Below are 17,967 nucleotides of genomic sequence, written 5' to 3' on the forward strand. Positions count from 1 at the left end.
ATAATTTGCCTGTACAAAAGGATGAGGCCAAACTGAAGGCATTCTGGGACTATCAGTACTTTTGAGAGGTATGAATGTGTGAATCTTTGATGCCTGAGGCCTATTACTTGGTAGAGGGCACATGTATTCACATAAGTCACTGCTGTCACATGTTCAAGTCATTGCTGCAAAACTCAACCACTTTTTACTTACTTACATTACCAACTAACAATATGCAAGGATATGCCATTATTTTATAATATTGCACATCTTTTTTTTTAATATTACAGGTTCAACACTTACCTTGTAAATCTGGAAGTTGCTACCGTTTCAGTTCAGGGCTGACTTTGATGCTAGGAGTGCACAGCCATTACATAGGTTCATAGGTTCATAGGTTCATACTAGGCTATCTGCCCAAGGGCATTTATAAGCCTAGCCCATAGTTATGTGGCTTTTGCCACCCCTTTAGTTTGAATAAAAACTATGCCTCTCATTTTTCTGTGCCTCTGTCAAGCAGTGACACTGAAGTAATCCCTGGGGTATATCTGCGATCTCCCATCCATTGGTCAAGATTCTTCTTGAACAAGGCCAGCGAGGTGCTCTGCCTCACATGTACTGGGATTTTGTTCCACAGCATAGGGAGTCTCTGGGTGATGAATCTGTCCCTCCAGCACGTTCTATTTATAACCGTGTCAAGGTTTAAGTCTCCCGCCCTTGTGGTTCTGAGGGATCTAGATTTTTGAGGTGAAGCATATTCATCAAATCTGGGTTTGACATGGCCTTATATGTCAGGCACAGGTCACCTCTGAGCAAGCGGTATGAGACTGAATAGAGCTGGAGTTCCTTCAGTCGGGCAGCATAAGACTTATTTTTGAGACCCTTTATCCTTTTGGTGAGGAACTTTTGGGGCCTTTCAAGCTGCAGCAGGTGTCTGGTCAGATACATTCCGAACTGGGCATTGTACTCAATCATAGGTCTAATGAGTGATGAGTACAGGGGGACGATGACCTCCCTTGATCTAGATGTGAATCCCTTCATGATCAGGTGGGCGATATAGAAGGTTTTCCTAACTACTTTAGCAACATGAGTGTCAAACGAAAGGCTACTGTCAACTTGGGTCCCCAGATCCCTGATGACTTTTTCTGTGCTCAGTGGATTGCCACCTATATGGTAGCTAGGGGTAACCTTGTTTTTCCCAAAGGGTATGACTATGCATTTTTTGGCGTTTAACTTCAGGCCATGGCTCTGGCACCAGTTATCCGTTTCTGTGAGGCCCTTCTGGAGGATATCTGTATCAGATGTGTTTTCGACTATGGCCCAGTTTGCAGTCATCTGCAAACTTTGTCAGCCATAACCCTCCTGTGTTTGCTTGTACTTCAGAAAAGTAGATGCCGAACAAGAATGGACCCACGACTGAGCCCTGTGGGACACCACTTGTGACAGGCTTTGAGTCTGACATGGCTCCAGCAACTCTGACCCTGTGGGTTCTGTCACTTAGCCAGTTTGCAACCCATCTTGTGATGTATGGGTTTACATTCAAGCTGATGAGTTTTTCGATGATGCCTGAGTGGGGTATTATGTCTAAGGCCTTTGCCAGGTCGAGGTAGGCTGTATGGACTGCCTTTCTCTCATCAATGGCCTTGGTGACTGTCTCGAAAAAGTCAACCAAGTTTAAGAGGCAGGATCTGCCTTTGACAAAGCCAAACTGGGTTGGATCCAAAGTCTGCAAGTTCACTATGTCTTTATTTATGAGTTCCATTATGATCCTCTCCATGGCTTTGCAGATAAGGCTTGTCAAGCTAATGGGGCAGTAATTTCCAGGGTCTGTGGAGGCACCGCCCTTATGAAGTGGGACCACAGTCGCCGTGCGCCACTCCTTGGGTACGTATCCTGAGGTGAGGCTAAGATTAAACAGCTGTCCTAACTGTGGGTTTAATTCCTCGTTGAGTTCATGAAGCACACAGCCGGGGACACCATCCAGTCCCATGGATGCTGTATTTTTGCCTTAGTGAGGGCAGTTCTCACCTGGGCGTTGGAGATGTTTGGGGGGCTACAATCCTCTGGAATAGATATCTCTCCTTTTGGGGAGGGCAGAAGTTTGCACTGAACCTGTCAGCCAGTATGTTAGCAATGTGTGTAGGTTCAGTAATTTTCACATCATTTTGAACTAATTCTGAGCATATCTGGGAGTTTCCTCCTAGGTTTCTAACATAGCTAAAGAAGGCCTTATGACTGTCTTTAGAGTCCTTGGCGATTTTTCTCTCAAAATTTGCCTTGGATGATTTTATGAGAGCTCTTAGTTTTTTACTTATAATGATCAAAGGTGTCTTACCTTTCAAGGATTTTGCTCTATCTTGTAGTAGCTTCCTCCTTTTGTTGTAGAGCTGGTTTATGGCTGGGGTCCACCAGACTGGATGCTTGCCTTTGGTACAGAGAGTCTTAGTTTTGTTTGGGATTGCCTGATCCATGCAGTCCTGTAGGTGCTGGTAGAAGGCATTTGTAAGTGATTCAGCGGTTTGAGTAATGTTTACCACTGGCTCAGGGGCCTTAAAGGAGACCACACTAGTTTTAGAAGTGTGAAATCGGCTTTTGAGAAGTTTTTCACTGTGGTCTTTTTGTTTCAGGTGGGCGGGATGAGGACCTCCAGCGAGATTAGTTTATGATCTGATCTCACCAGTGAGGGGTATACTTCGGTGTTGAACATTTTGATCCCATGTTCGTGATGATGAGATCAAGTATGTTTTCTCCTCTTGTGGGGATGGTGACTAGTTGTTCCATGGCATTTGAGTTTATGAACTCCAGGAATCTTTGGGTTAGAGTGTTCGGGCTTGAGTAGTGTTCCCAGTCTATATTAGGGTAGTTGAAGTCACCTAGTATGATGGTGTTTGGAGATACATTTATCCTCCAATGTTTTCAGGAAGGCCATGTGAGGTTCCTGAGTTTGAGAGGGTGGCCTGTAACATGCTACAAATTGCAGAGCAGTCTTGCCTATGGTTAATTGCACCTGGATGGTCTCCGATGCATCATGCGTTGCCACCAACCTTGAGGTGTGGGTGTCCTTTATGAATATGGACACCCCCTCCTTTCTTGGTGTTGTCCGGATTTTGGGGCCGGAACGCATGATATGAGGTGAAACCTGTTAGTGCTGGGGTGCTCTCAGGAGCCTTGAACCAGGTTTCTGTCACAGCACAGACATCGATGTTCTCCATATTGAGAAGGGCCTCGAGTGCGTGCATCTTGAGATTGAGACTTCTGGCATTGAGCAGCATTACCCTTAGTTTTTTCCTTTTGGTGTTCTAGGGTGGTAGGTTTAGAATTTGAGCCTTGCCTAAAAAGGCACTATGGGGTGGCAAGAGCCTTTGCCAATATCCGTAAGCCCAGGGTGACAGGTGCAAGCCGTCCCTTGCGAAGCAGCGTGGCTTGTCCAGCATGTCATCCCAGGCAGACAGACATTGGATCCCCTTTGAATGACACCAGAATTTAAGCCAATTATTAAAGCTGATCATCTTATCACTGTATTGTGGCATCATTCTAGGTGAAGGTAGGATACTGCTCAAGGTCAGGGTCATACCTGCCTGGGCTACATAATCAGAGAGCTCCTCGATGTCCCTTTTCATGTAGTCCAAGGAGGTACGTCTCAGGTCGTTGACACCAGCATGGACAATGACTGAGTCGTACTTGTACCTGCTGTTGAGAGACCTGAGTGCTTGCGTTATGTGGCGGATTCTAGCGCCCGACAGGCAGCTTACTGTGACCTTCTCCTTACTCAGTCTGGTGAGTGGGACGTCAGTGTGTCTGACTATGGAATCACCAATGACAAGTGTGTCTGGCATTTTGTTTGGCCTTAAGGGCTGTGACTGTTTGACACTCTGACTGTGTGGTCTATGTGTTGCATGTGTTGGGTCGTGAGGTGGTAGTTGTTTGGGTGTCTGCTTTGGTGGCCTCTGCTGTTTTGGTAAATTTTTGATCAGAGCCTCCGAGTATGTCTTTGTGTGAGTATGTGTATGATTTGAAGTTGTGATGGTACCATGTGTGACTGGGTATGTATTGTGTGTGGTTACCTTCTCCTACTGTCTGGTCTTGCCAGTCCTATGTTGAGAGAGCTCAGCCTCCAGTTTGGCCGTATAGTTGCATCTATCGCATGTATTTGTGTTTTGTGGGAGAAGGAGAGGATTGTCTGTGTACATGAGGCAATTATAACATTGCCTCAATATTCCCAGGTTCACCAGTTGAGCTGGAGAGGACACTAGCAACTGATCCCTCGACATACTAGAAGTAGTAGATAAAGAGACTTTCAAAGGACTCCGGGGGAAGTGGGTTTTAGGCTGGTGGGGTACTATCTATAATAAGAGTGCTTTATCAAGGTGCAAGTACTGTAGGAGTAAGTGCTAGGCTTTACAGATAGAGAATAGTCTACTTGGATAATTAAAGGTTGTGAGCATTGCCTAGTATCAGTGTTACTGCATGTATGTTCATAGTATGAAGGTTTTAGCCCCTTAGGTGGTGAGTAAGTATGCTATGCATTGCCTCTTAGTCAATGCAAGGGCATATAGAGTGTCCCTATGTATGCAGACACCCACAGCAGTTGCTGGTTCCCTCTCTGACTTCTCACCTGCATGTGGCTGTGGTGACCTTGGCAATGGTGATGGGATGAGTGCCCCTTCCCCTTGTTGATCCTGCTGAAGCTGTTTTCTCATGATGACATTGTGAAGCATTGCACAGATGATGCAGATTTCAGTACATGTGCATGAATTGTACTGCATGGATCCCCCATATGTATCTAGGCGCCAGAACTGTGACTTCATATGGTTACGATATTTCTTTTTCGAGCATGTGTCTCATTATAGCATTCTTCAGTTGGTGTGTGTACATTTATAATGGCCATCATCAGCCACTGTTCCAGTGCATATCCTGCAATCCTCAATAAATGACCCTGTGGGATATGACCCCTAGTAAACAACTCATACAGTTGGGAGTTGTGCCAGATATATGAGTTATGGTAATTGCCTAAGTTGCCAGCACATGCATTCAAGATGGCTCCCATAGCGTTACACATGATTTGGCAGTTAATGGAGTGGAGGCCCATTCTATTTATATACACCCTTCCCTGTTCCCCAATTGGTGCTTTGATTTCTATATGTGTACAGTCTATGGCACCCAGTACTTCAGGGTAGTGTGCTACAGGATAGAACTCCTGCATATTTCTGTCTCTGTCCTCAGGTGTTTAGGGAAAATATATGTGGTCACTGGCATGTTGGAGCATATCATTCCGGAATTGCTGGAGGATCCTCGATGCTGATGCCTGTGACACCCCCGACATATCTTCTGTTGGTCTCTGTAACTGAAATTCTAAGTGCTACATATACCTTTGTCTCCACTGGTATTGGTTCCCCTCAGTTTGCATTTGGTCTGAGTTGAGAATGGCAGAGGTTGCAGAGTTCCTGTAGTGTGTCTCTGTCCACCCTGTAGTGCTCTACAGTTTCCATCTCATATAGATTGTGATAAGTTAAATGGGGTCTGAAAACTCTCCTTCTTGGCCTCAGTCTGTTAGCAGCAGCAGTAGCACAGACTTTAGCCTGTTGCACATACACATGAATTAAAGCTACAGCATCTTCCCTAGCATTGTTTCTGTGTAGACTACTTTCCATAGCTGTATTCCAATAGGTTTTGGTATTCACAGGGAAAACTAGCACTAAGTCTATAAGGTTGCTTTATAGCTTGTTGAATAGCCCCTCCATCTTGGATTGGCTGATTAGCATACAATTCAGCTGCTTATGCTTTAATTAGCATGCCACAGGGTTTACCGTGTTTGTGCAGCTCTACCGAATCTAAAATGGTGCACTATTGTGTACGTGTTATGGTAAGATGCACACATGGTCTTAGTGGATTGTGTAGGCTTTATTAAAAACATCCCAGAGTCAGGAGATCTTATGTAGCAGAATTAATGCAGTAGTATTTATTTTTAATCGATCAATGGTTGTTCCATGATTTATATATTTTCTGATTAAAAGCAACATTAATATAACAAAGAAAATCATAGATTCAGTAGTTTGAGACACGACCTTGACTTCCTAGTCTCCCACATATTTCCCTTTCTTTGCAAACAAGGAGATTTACTATTCTTTACTGAAGTGCATTGTGTGAAAGTTATTTTGTACCTTAACAAGAGCTATAAAATAAATATTCAAGTATGGGAGTTAGGGGTTCAATTCCAATGAAGTGTTGCATGACTCCTTGCACTCTGACGTCTGTAGTGACTCACTTTGCCAGCAAGCACTGGATATATTGGCATGTGCAGTGAGTTGATGGACTGATTCCCCTGAGTTAAATATAATCATTTTAATGACATTCATGGTACAGTACAGGTCCATTATTGGTACATTATTGTTGTCAGATCTGGTGCAGGTTGTTACATCACTTTTCTTTGCTGTATTTCACTTCTCCTGTGTAAAATTCTCATTCTTCAAAAGTGCCATTTTGTCAGAGTGCCTTCTGTTTTTCTGGCAATTGTTTTTCAGAGCAACTCTGTTAGCAGTTTTATTGCTGTCCATCTCTGTCAATTCGGTTTTTATAGTGTAACCTCTACTCCGGCCTCAGCATCTGTGGTATTTTACTCTCGATTGTACATTTCTCCATATATTTGTATTTGTTGCTGTTGATTACATTCAGGGTTGTCACCTGTCCCTCTTTGTGCAGGGCAGTCCATATATGGGGAGTTGTGTACTGTGAAACCACATGATAAATGATAAATATCCTGCAGTTTGAGTTAAATACATATTCTATAAGTGTCCTCCAATAGCTTCATAAAACAATCATTTTTGTATCTAGGTCTTTCTAGAGTTTGTATAGAAAACTGCCAGGGATATTATATTTTCCTGGGAAACTTGAGTTTTTAATTATACTAATGTCATTTTTTGTAATATAAAAGATACATTTTCTTATTTCTATTGTAGTCTGATACATTTACTTATTTATTAAGAAGTTTGTCTAAACATTTTCTGGAAGCACATTCTCTGTAGCCTGTGGCTGGGATATTATGTCATTGTTTATTGATAGTATTCACAGCTACTGCCTTTCATTTTTCTGATGTAATTAAAGAATGCCTCATTGTTTTCAAGTTTTAAGACTAGCCCGAGTTCAAATCTTGTTGATTTAGTAAGAGAAGTAGTTTCTATAATGCTAACTCCTTTCTGCTATGCATCATTAATCTTGTTAATTTAACCTTTACATTTGCATTTTACAGGTATGCGTTCATGAATGTAACAGTAAATAACATGATGTGGTCTGACTGCAAAGTACTACAGAATTCTGGTAAGAGTTATGGAGGCTTTCATTACGCATTTGATGTCCGTGTAACCTTTGAGCATCCTGACAATATTTAAATGTTAGAAAGGTCACTCATAAAACTTGGAAATAACTTTGCTGTGGGTGTGAAACATACAAAAGTAATGCAGCCATGTCAATGCTTTTTATAAGACTGTATTAGTACCAATCTTCCACACAAAAGAATTAAAAGAAAAAAAAATGAGCATAAATGAGCATTTTTCTGTGACAAACCATATTAAAGAACGTGTGCTGATCATGTATTTATGTGTCACATGACCTGTCACTGGGGCGTGCTGGGGTCATACGTTTTTTTTTTTTTTTTTTTCAGGAAATGAAACTAAAAACAATCAGCACGGAGCAGAAAGAATGGCGACTGTGAAAATCACTGATGATAATATTTTGTGTCCTGTTTGTTTGGACTTGTTTAAAGAACCTGTAATACTGGAATGTGGACATCACTTCTGCAAATCCTGTATAGATAAAGCCTGGGGCTCTCAGGACATTATCATGTGTCCTGAGTGCAGACATGAATTCCCTGCCAAGAAGTACATCGTTAACAGGCTGTTGAGTAAGATTGTTGAGACAGCTGAAAGGGCCCAGCAGTGTGAGGAAGCAGAAAAACTATACCAGGAGCAGAAGACACAATGTGTACTTCAATCACAGGAATGCTTAGAGCATAAAGAGCTACTGAAAGTGTTTTGTCAAGAAGATGGGCACCCCGCATGCGTAGTCTGTATGATATCATCTAAGCATGCGGGGCACAAATTCCCCCTGCAGGAAGCAGTCAACATGTTTCAGGTGAGTTAGGGTACAGGTAAGTTCAGTGAACAGTTTCATATGCATATTTAATATAGCATTCGGGGTAAAGGTGTAGTAACTGTCTGCCAGACAGAATACAGTTTAATTTTAAAATAAAATTGACAGAGTTGGAAAAACTACTTTGAAAGTGCTGTCGAGTTAGGGTTACCACCTGTCCCACTTTGAGAGGGACAGTCCCTCTTTGGGCAGTTGTGTCCTGCAAAAAAATTGAAAAAAGATTTTAGGTGAGATTTTAGGACAAAATTATTTCCTAAATTTTATAATGTAGTTTAGTTGTAATAAATTTCTGTACCTGAAACATCTAAATGTTATAAACATATAAGAAACATAATATAAAAAACTCATGCTATAGGCTTATATTTATTTCAAAAAAAAAACTGGAAAAGTGAATTTCTGGCCTTTTAGCAGTTTCCTCGTACCAAAATGCTGGACTGTAAAAATTTGTTGGGTTTTGAACCCTATGTCGAGTGTGAGCCAGTGATCCACATCGAGGTAATTTGTACATCTGCTATGACAATGAACTGCTAACGTACTGACTGATTTTGCACCTGACCATAGCAGGAAGGTAATTTGGGGAAATGCAAGTCATTGTGCTCCACAGTTGGATTGGGGAAATACAGGAGCACCACCTTTGTTTTAGGCTTTCAACTCGTAAGTAGACTGTAGTGCTTTCCACTGCTGCTCCGTTGGAATGATGGACAAATGCACATTTTCGCAGTAAAATGTGGACAGTTGAAGCAAGGGAGTCACCGTCTGTGTAGAACGTATGACGTGCATGTACCTTGTGTGTACAGCATTGTACGTATACATGGCAACATGTATGTGCTTGTACACAACATTTCTGCATAAATGTTTAGTTCTTGTAACTGTAAGCTACGCCAGTAGGATTTTGATTGCTGACTACTGCTTGGCCACGATCTTCATTTGCAAGGTGGTGTTGCATAGGACTTAAAATCTCTGCAGTTCATAAAGTGTTATGCCGTGTACGCTGAACTGGTGGTTTCTTGTATAGAGGTTACCTGGGCTGATCTGGAAGTTTGAGGGGCTGGTGTCGGAAGGATCTAGTCTCGCAGCAGTTTCACCCTTAAGTAGGGTACTCATTCTTGCACCACTCCCGCAGGTCATTGACATTCCAGGTCTGTTTTGGGGTGTATGGCTGCTTTAGATGTACAGTCTCAGTACATGCGTGGTTGTAGGCAACTGCTTATCAAAAACAAAACAAAATGCAATTTATTTTCTTACAGAAATGAGGCTGTATAAATGCATTGCTTAATGCTGTTGCTGCCTGATGCATATTTAAACAAGCAACGTTTGTGAATTCACACATACCTCTAAACCTCTTGGAGCAGGAGATCTGGACAAAGCCACAGATTGGGGAACAAAGGAGACCCAAAATAGGAATAGTTTAAATATTGCTTTTACAAACTTAGAAAGTTGATCGTTCAAGCAAATGCAAAACCTGTTTGTCTTTCTGAAGTTTGAAACTTGAATGTCTGCCACTATTTTGACTTCAGCCCTCTTTGCCAGCAAACCAAGTTTAAAAACTGACCAAAATGAGGCAAAAATATTCTGTGAAACTAGAGACATTTGAGTTATGTTCTCACACTGCAATCCTACATGTATATAAATGAAAAGCTATATAGGTTGGCCTAATGGTTAAGGCGTTTGCCTTACAAACACAAGGTACAGAGTTTGAGTCTCACAAGGGAAAATTGGCTAGGCTTAAAATGGCTCGCAAGGGCAGTTAGCCTAGTAGTAATCTATGAACCTATATTGACATTTTCAATTACAGACTTTATACTTGTAATCTGAGTGTGGTATTTGAACATTTATATAGCTTATTCAATTCCTGCCTTTCCTTAAACATTCCTCCTCCAAAACATTCTAGATGTATTTCCATTTTTTTCTACAGTTTACACCTACTTTTTTCTAAAGATCTACTTGCATTTTTTTTCTCTTACTTCTACTATAGCTGGTTTAGACTAATTCTCATTTTCTAGTAATGAGTATTTATGATGGGGTAGTCACCAGTGAATTTATGATCTTCGTGCCTCACTATTGCAGTCCTCACACTTTGGTTATCCTGACAGGGGTAGTCCTCAGTCAGCCCAAATACCAGAGGCTTAGTATTTCTGCGGTTGCTATCACTCTAGGACTGACATCAGGTAGTCAGTGGTATAAAAATCAGGCAGTCTTTCTTGCCGAGGAGCCCAAAGCAGAAGCAGTTGGCATGAGTGCCGGTCGGCTGCTACAGGAGTTTTCGTTTCCGAAATTGAAGTTGAAGTCTTCTAAAGATAAGTACCCTGTTGGGGATCCTTTTTCTTCCTCTAACCGATGTCCGAAAAAGTTAACAATTGTCTCGCCTATGGAAAGCAAATACCACACCGAGATTTCCATTCTTACTGTGTCACCTGTTTAGGCCTAGACCGCAACATCCCTCGCTGTCTGTTTTGTGCTTTGTTCAACGCCAGAACTAAGTTGTCGGGCCCTTATCATAGCTAAATACTTTTGCTGTCTATCTCCGTATTCTGAAATGGCTTTGGTAAGCCATCCAACTATTGATCTTTCGAAAAAACAGTATAAAGAGAGACCGCACAGGTCCAAAACTGCAGATGCTTCAGTTAAGCTAGTCGCCAGTTCTTCGCCGGTACTCGGTGAGGTGCTTTTGCCGTCCCTGATGCCAGCTTCTGTGGATTTGCAGGCTGCTACCAAGACCTGTGTGGAGTCTGATATGCCGCGAGACTGTCTACTACAGATCATGTGGATGTCTCTACCTTGGATGTGCCCGGAGCTGCTGAGCAGTCACTGGCTTCCATGGAAGTTCTTTTGCACTACTGATACTCGACACAAGCTACTTTTGCATCTCCAGTTCTTTCAAAAACTACAGAGTTTCTAAGGCCCAGGGTACGAACTATGGCTAAAAAAAAAAAAAACAAAGCTCAAGCACCTGCTTTCATGCTTTGTTCTCAAATGCTTAAAATGGTGGAAGACCTTATGCTGATTAGGGGAAGCCAGCCTACCCCTTCTAAAAAGAAAGTACCTGACCAGGAGTCTGTGTTTTCTGATAATAAAGACATACCCTTGTCTGCTTATGAGGATTTGGATGCAGAGGAATCCTTTCCTTCTGCCTCTCCTCCAGAGGATTTTTCTTTTGGTGAAACCCTACATACTTTGAGAGTATGTCCATTGGGAATGCTAGAATTATCCTCAGTCCAAAAATACTCTGGGGAATTTTTAGATTTACCACAGCACAGACTCTTGGCTGTTCCTCCTGTACTGGATGTTTTCATGGAATCCAGTTAATCTCCTGCTACCCTACCACCTGCTCCCAGGAAACCTGACTGGTATAGTCCCTGACTCGCACAAATTTTCTTTTCAAAAATCCTATTGCTGACCCAGAGGTCATCTCCCAAGGACAAGGAATAAAAGCAACCCCAGCGAAGAATCCCACCACTTCAGACAGGGATTCCCGAGCTTTAGACAGATGAGGTAAAAGTGTACACCTGCAGCTCTTGCCATTAGAGCATTAAATTGTCAGCTTCACATGTTGAAGTGCCAGCACCATACAATGGAATTAAAAAGTGTCTTTCCTTTCCAGCTTGTGCAGAAAAGAATTACAGGGGCTTATGCATTCTGCAAGTCAAGTTACTAAGCATACCCTACAGTGTGGGTTTGATGCCCTAGAAGCATTGTGCAAGGCAGCAGTCACAGGTTCTGTACTTGGAAGGTATGCTTGGCTTAAGGAATAGACCTTGTCAGACCATGTCAAATCAAAATTGTTGGACGCACCACTGAACAGACTGTTTGGCACCAAGGCAGAAGAGGTTTTAAAAAAGATGGAAGAGAAAGCTAAATCTATGCTGACACTCTTGCAAGTCCAGCCTCCTAGATTCAGTAGGCTTTATCCCTCCAAGCACTTGCCCTTTCCAGCCCCCTCAAGGCCGGATCAGACTAGACCTAGAGGAAGCAGAACTCCAGACAGCAGTCCTAGGGAATGCAGAGATCTAAGCAATGGAGAACTTCCATTTCTAAAACTGGTACTGCTAAGCCACCCCCGTATGGCAACAACTCACAATTTTTCAACTCCACCCCTTATCTCTGCCCACCTGCTTGTACCCCCAGGAGGAATACTTGCTTCCCATGCACAAAACTGGGCCTCCATCACCAACTAATGTGTCCTCAACAGTGTCCCAGGGATACAAATTTTATTTCCACACACTGCTGACCCCAAAAGGGTTCCCAGATTTTCCTCCAAAGCAGTGGGCAGAGGCCCAAAACCAAGTCCATTCCCTGCTCTCCATGAGGGCAATACAGCCTGTTCCTGCAGACCAGATAGGCCAAGGTTTCTATTCCAGATTTTTCCTGGTACCTAGAAAAGAGTGCACCTGGCGCCCAATCCTAGATCTGTCCATTCTAAACCCCTTCCTGGTGGTACCAAAATTCAGAATGCTCACCCTCCAGCAGCTCCTTCCTCTGCTATCCAAGGATGCTTGGTTACCCACCCTAGACCCAATTGGGGACTCATGCAGGAAATGTCTGTTTCGGGGCAGGATCTATGCACTATCTGTTATCTGCACCCTCTTTGGCTTATCCACTGCTCTAAGAGTTTTCACAAAATGCCTGGCTCCAGCCATTGCTTTTTGCTGACAAATATTCAAATTTGCCCCTACTTGGACGACTGGCTGATTCAGGCAGTCTATCAGGAAAAGCTGTTGCAGCATCTGACCTTTGTAAAGGACCTGCTGACCTCACTGGGGTACACTATATAAACAAAAAGAAATCCAAACTAGTACCCAGTCAGCAAATTGTATTCCTGGGAGCAAGCCTGGACACAGCATACCAGATGGCATTCCTTACTCCAGAAAAACAAGCCCATCTGACAGGCTGCTTCTTTCAACTAGCCACCAGAACCCAGTTACCCGCAAGGAAAACCCTGCAAGCTCTAGGGGTCATGGCTTCCTGCATTCTACTAATTCCATATGCCAGACTGCATATGAGGCAACTTCAGTGGTACTTAAAAAGCCTTTGGTGTCAACATTCTCAGGACCTGGAAACTCATACTTATGATACCTTGTCTAAGGAACGATTTTCTTTGGTGGGCAGTAGCATGCCGCCACAAGGGACTTCCCTTTTCACAACCCCATGCCGCCCAGACCCTAACCACAGATGCATCAGACTGCCTGGGGCGCGCACCTGGATGGTAGGTGCATTCTGGGCCACTGGAGCCCAAATCAAATACATCTGTACATCAACCAAATGGAGATCTAGCTGTTCAGCACTCTGACAGCTTTCAGACCCCTTACTCTCTCCGGGGCCTCTACTAATCAAAACAGAACACCACAGTGATGTGGTACATCAACAAGCAGGGGAGGAACTTGCTCTTATCCACTCTGCAGGCTAGCCATGACCCTTTGGCACACTGATTTAGCCATGCAAATTCACCTAGCACAATTCCTGCCAAGCAACCAAAACTCTGTGGCAGACAACTTGAGCAGAAATCTCCTAGAACCACACGAATGGTAATTAAACCACAACATCTTCAGCCTCGTAACCCAGAAATGGGGTACCCCAAAGGGGGACCTATTTGCCTCCCACAACAACCACCAGCTCGGCATATTCTGCACCAGGGAACCGCACAGCAAGGCCTGGAAAGTGTATGCCCCATCCTTCCAATGGGTAAACCTCCCTATGCATTTTCCTTTCTACCTCCTCTTACAAGGGTACTACTCAAAATAAGAGGAAAAACCAAGAGCAATCCTGATTGCCCCAGACTGGCAACGCAAACACTGGTACCCACTACTGCACAGTCAGTCACAGTTGCCTCCATGGCACCTCCCTCAGATTACAACCTCCTGACCCAGCAGATGGGAGAACTCTTGCATCCACAATTGCAGACCCTGAACCTGGCAAGCCTGGCTTCTTCCTTGACCTCTCCTCCAGTGGCCAGCCTAAGCAAGTCCTGGATGTTATACATGAAGCCAGATGTCCCAGCACTAGAAAATCCTATGCTGACAAGTGGAAAAGGTATTGCTCATGGATCCAGGCCAAAGGAGCTGAATCAGCACAGCCCTCCGTACCTCTCATCCTGTATTACCTAGCAGATCTACTTCACAGGGGCCTATCCTTTTCTATTTAAATTCATGCCTCTGCCATCTCTGCTCATTACAGCATAGCCACCTCTTTTCACACCCTCTTAAGCAGTTCCTTAGAGGGGCTAACTTAAGCCTTCCCAGAAGAGTCCCCTACACCTGCTTGGGACCTTAACTTTGTGTGGAAAAGCTCACATTTACATTTACCCCCCCTTGAGCTTGCAGCTTCAGCAGAGTTTCCTCTTGGAAAACTGCCTTGCTTCTGGGCATCACGTCAGCTAGAAAAGTGTCTGAGCTACAAGCACTCCTGGCTGTGGAACACTTCATTTTTCATGCGGACAGGGTCTCCCTCAGGACTAACCCAACTTTCATGCCTGAAGTGTCCAGTGTGGCTCTCAACCAATCTGTTCATTTGCCCACCTTTTTCACTAAACCTCAAAATAAGGGGGAAAGGATCCTGTACTCTAAATATGCACACATGTCAGATTCTACCTGAATAGGACTAAACTCTTTAGGAAAGCTGACCAATTACTGGTCAGCTTTGCAGCAAGGGCAGAGGGCAAGGCCATATCAAAAGAAACCATTTCCAAATTGCACACTGTATCCATTTCTGTTACAAACACCATGGGAAACCACCCCCACAGGGGGGTCAGAACATGTTCCATTGGGGCAACTTCCACCACTGCAGCTTTTCTCGGAGATGAGGGATGTCAGGTCACAATCACAAACTGAGTGCAAGTGTGTGAGCCTGTGCTCTGCTGATTCAAGCATACACTGTATATTTGAAGCTCAAGTCTCACACACATGCTTCTTGTTGATAGCTTTCATGTTCTATACACCTCCAGTCACCATTAGTGGCTATTACAGTGGCATGTATGCCCACCATTCGAATGTGAATTAGCTTCTGGATCATTGATTAACTCACACCCAAGCCATTCATCTCACTTTTGGGTCTAAAAATCATACACATGTTACAGGTGGCACTGATGGACATTCTCTGTTCCTCTGGGATGGTCTATACAAGCTGCACTCTTTTTGTGGGTGACACCTTTGGATATGACCTGATCTTGTACAAATATTATGTTTGACGTTAACAGATATTCAGTATATCAGCTATTGGATGACCCCTTGTCTACCTATTTCTACTACTATATCCACAGCAGAATCACATACAGCTGAGTGTAAGTTGATGTCTTTACACATGTCAGACCTTCTTAAAGTCATCTTTTCATAACCACCAAACCTAGAGTCCCACTTTCCCACTTCCTCCCCGGTAGTCAGATAACCAGACTGCGCCCCCCCCCTTTTGCAAATTTCTGGATCCGCCACTGTATTAGCTGAATTTAGGCACATTTTATTATGTCTACAATCTGGTCTTCAACTAGTATGTACTATTATGCATAGAGGTTTCAGATATTTGCAGAAAGAATGCTCTGTAGAAGACAAAAAAAATCTCAAATCATTGCCACTTAACCATATTTTATGACATATTCATTATTATCAGAATTTTGTTAGAAATCAGAGATGATTTCGTTAATGTGACAGAAACTCCCATTTCAGTGAAATCATCCCCCATTAACACTGTTAGAAGTACGGTTGCCAGCTTTCTTTACGGCTAAAACCAGAATAAGGCCACGCCCCTCACATCACCCATAACTCCACCTATTCCCACCCCCTCTCCCATCCATGCTCTGTCCATTTTGTGACATCATCATGACATCAGCTGATGAGAACGCCCTCTTTTTTTTGTTCCGAGTGCCTGTTTTCAACCAATTTCTCCCCAGTTGCCATAAACACTGTTCAAAACTCTCAGTGTGCATACTGTCCTCTGCTTTACTTCTACAGTGATTACAGATATTTGGATTTAATTTAAAATATTTATTTCAAATTTTATAGCACAGACCACTGATAAACATTTGCTAAACAAAGCAAAACAGTCTCACAATGAAAACAGACTTAGCATTAAAACCTACTCTGCCTTTAAATGTCACATTCACTGAAACAGCATTGTACATTGTTTTCCCAAGTTTAGGATGATAAAATTTTAAAATGTTCTAAGAAATGACACAGTATTAACAACAGTCATATCTTACATCAATAACATAGACCTGAAATTGTATAGCATGGTCTGAAAATCATGTTTAGTATAAACAATACATACTGACACAACTGGTTTTGCAGCTTTTGAAAAATGAACGTATGCCTTTTATTGAAAGCTACAGAATATATGCTTCATGTGGACAACTAGTGGATGGTCAGAAAACTAGCAGGGTCATCAATTTACACACCTTTGCTATACCAATCTCAGCTCTGTTTGTCACAAATAATTAACCACAGCTGAGGTCCCAGCTGATGATGCGATACCCTATTTCTACCACTATTTTTGTACATGGTTTGCCATTTATAAAACTCATACTTGTGGTATGCACCTACACCTCTGAACTTCCCAATTGGCACAGAACTAGAACTACTATATATAATAAATATAGAATATTATATCCTATTCTATCTGCACTGGATAAATTAATCACTCAGCAATGATAACAGCAAATTGTCCAGCTCATGTTATTTTCTGACTGTATACATAAACCATAATATAGCAAAATAAAGTATACACAATGCCCTTTCTGACACTTTTATTTTTAATATCACAGACATGTCTAAACTGGTGTGTTAGAAGGATGCTTTCAATACCACCAAACTTTTCAAATATTCTGCATTTGCTAGTTGGCCATATATGTCATCCAGAATGGGCTCTGTGTATGATCTAGGCAAGTATAAAATCAGACAAAGCCTTATGCACTTCAAATTGTGTTTGTGGAGATTTATTCCTTTACTTTTCACAAAGCATCATACAATGCAATTTTAGGCTTGCATAATCCTCTACCATAAAATACTGTTTGCGATTCAATTAACTACACTGGTTGCTCATTTAGAACACTCAGGACAAATGTGTAAATGTCTCACCTCTAAGAAACTGAAGTTGCAACTGGGGATTAGAGTTCTTGGTTACAGCAGATACGGACTCCCCTTCTCCTGACTGCGTAGCTTTTTTGTCGGGCATTACTCTGATCCTCAGTTTTCCTTCCCCAGCCTGGAACCACCATGCAAAGACCTCTGAGAGATTGAAACGGAGATAAGCATCAGCGAACTGTTGAATTTTGTCCCATTCATTATTATTCAGCACAGATGCACCATCCCCATTACTTGCGCAGCTGGTACGAATTTTATCCCTGGCAATCTCTAAAATGATTTGGCTGGACTTCTTCTGCTTTTTGGTGAATTCTAAATTCAGCACATTGGTCAGCGCCTTGCGATGGGCACTGGCCTCTTTGAGCTTTGTTTTCAAGAACTCATCTCCCGTCTCGAGTGATGCACCAGCAAAGCAGGCAGGCAGCTCAGCACCAGAACAGAATTCACTGCACAGCTGGAAGTAACGTTTGAACAGCCAAAAAAATCGTGTAGGTACTTTTTCAATAAAGACGGCACAGTTAAGTCGACTGCTGAGTTTTTTCTTTTGAGCCTAAAAATGTATGTCTGCTCATCCTTTTTATTGTTTCTGCTGATGTCAGTAAAAGTAGAATCCCCATGCAAATTGCACAATTCCAGGATAAACACAGCTAATATAAACAATCAAGGAGATTTCATTACTGTCATGACAAGGTTTGATGCAGTACTTACAACAAGAGCATATACCAGATATGAATAACCTATTATGCACAACTGGTTATCTTAATAATGGCAGCTAAACCAG

General features: G+C 42.6%; 1 protein-coding gene across 1 annotated transcript in view; it reads left to right on the plus strand.

Moving 5' to 3' along the window:
• Positions 1-7,652: 7,652 nt before the first annotated feature.
• Positions 7,653-17,967, plus strand: part of LOC122798672 (nuclear factor 7, ovary-like) — a 275,562-nt gene continuing 265,247 nt past the window's right edge. Inside the window, exon 1 of the mRNA XM_044067765.1 lies at positions 7,653-8,103. Coding sequence (XP_043923700.1) covers positions 7,672-8,103 — 432 coding nt within the window. The 5' untranslated portion in view covers positions 7,653-7,671. The remainder of the gene's footprint in view (positions 8,104-17,967) is intronic.

The sequence above is a fragment of the Protopterus annectens genome, chromosome 3.part1 (assembly GCF_019279795.1).
Source record: "Protopterus annectens isolate FY-2018-M chromosome 3.part1, PAN1.0, whole genome shotgun sequence".
In the NCBI taxonomy this organism is placed as follows: Eukaryota; Metazoa; Chordata; order Ceratodontiformes; family Protopteridae; genus Protopterus; species Protopterus annectens.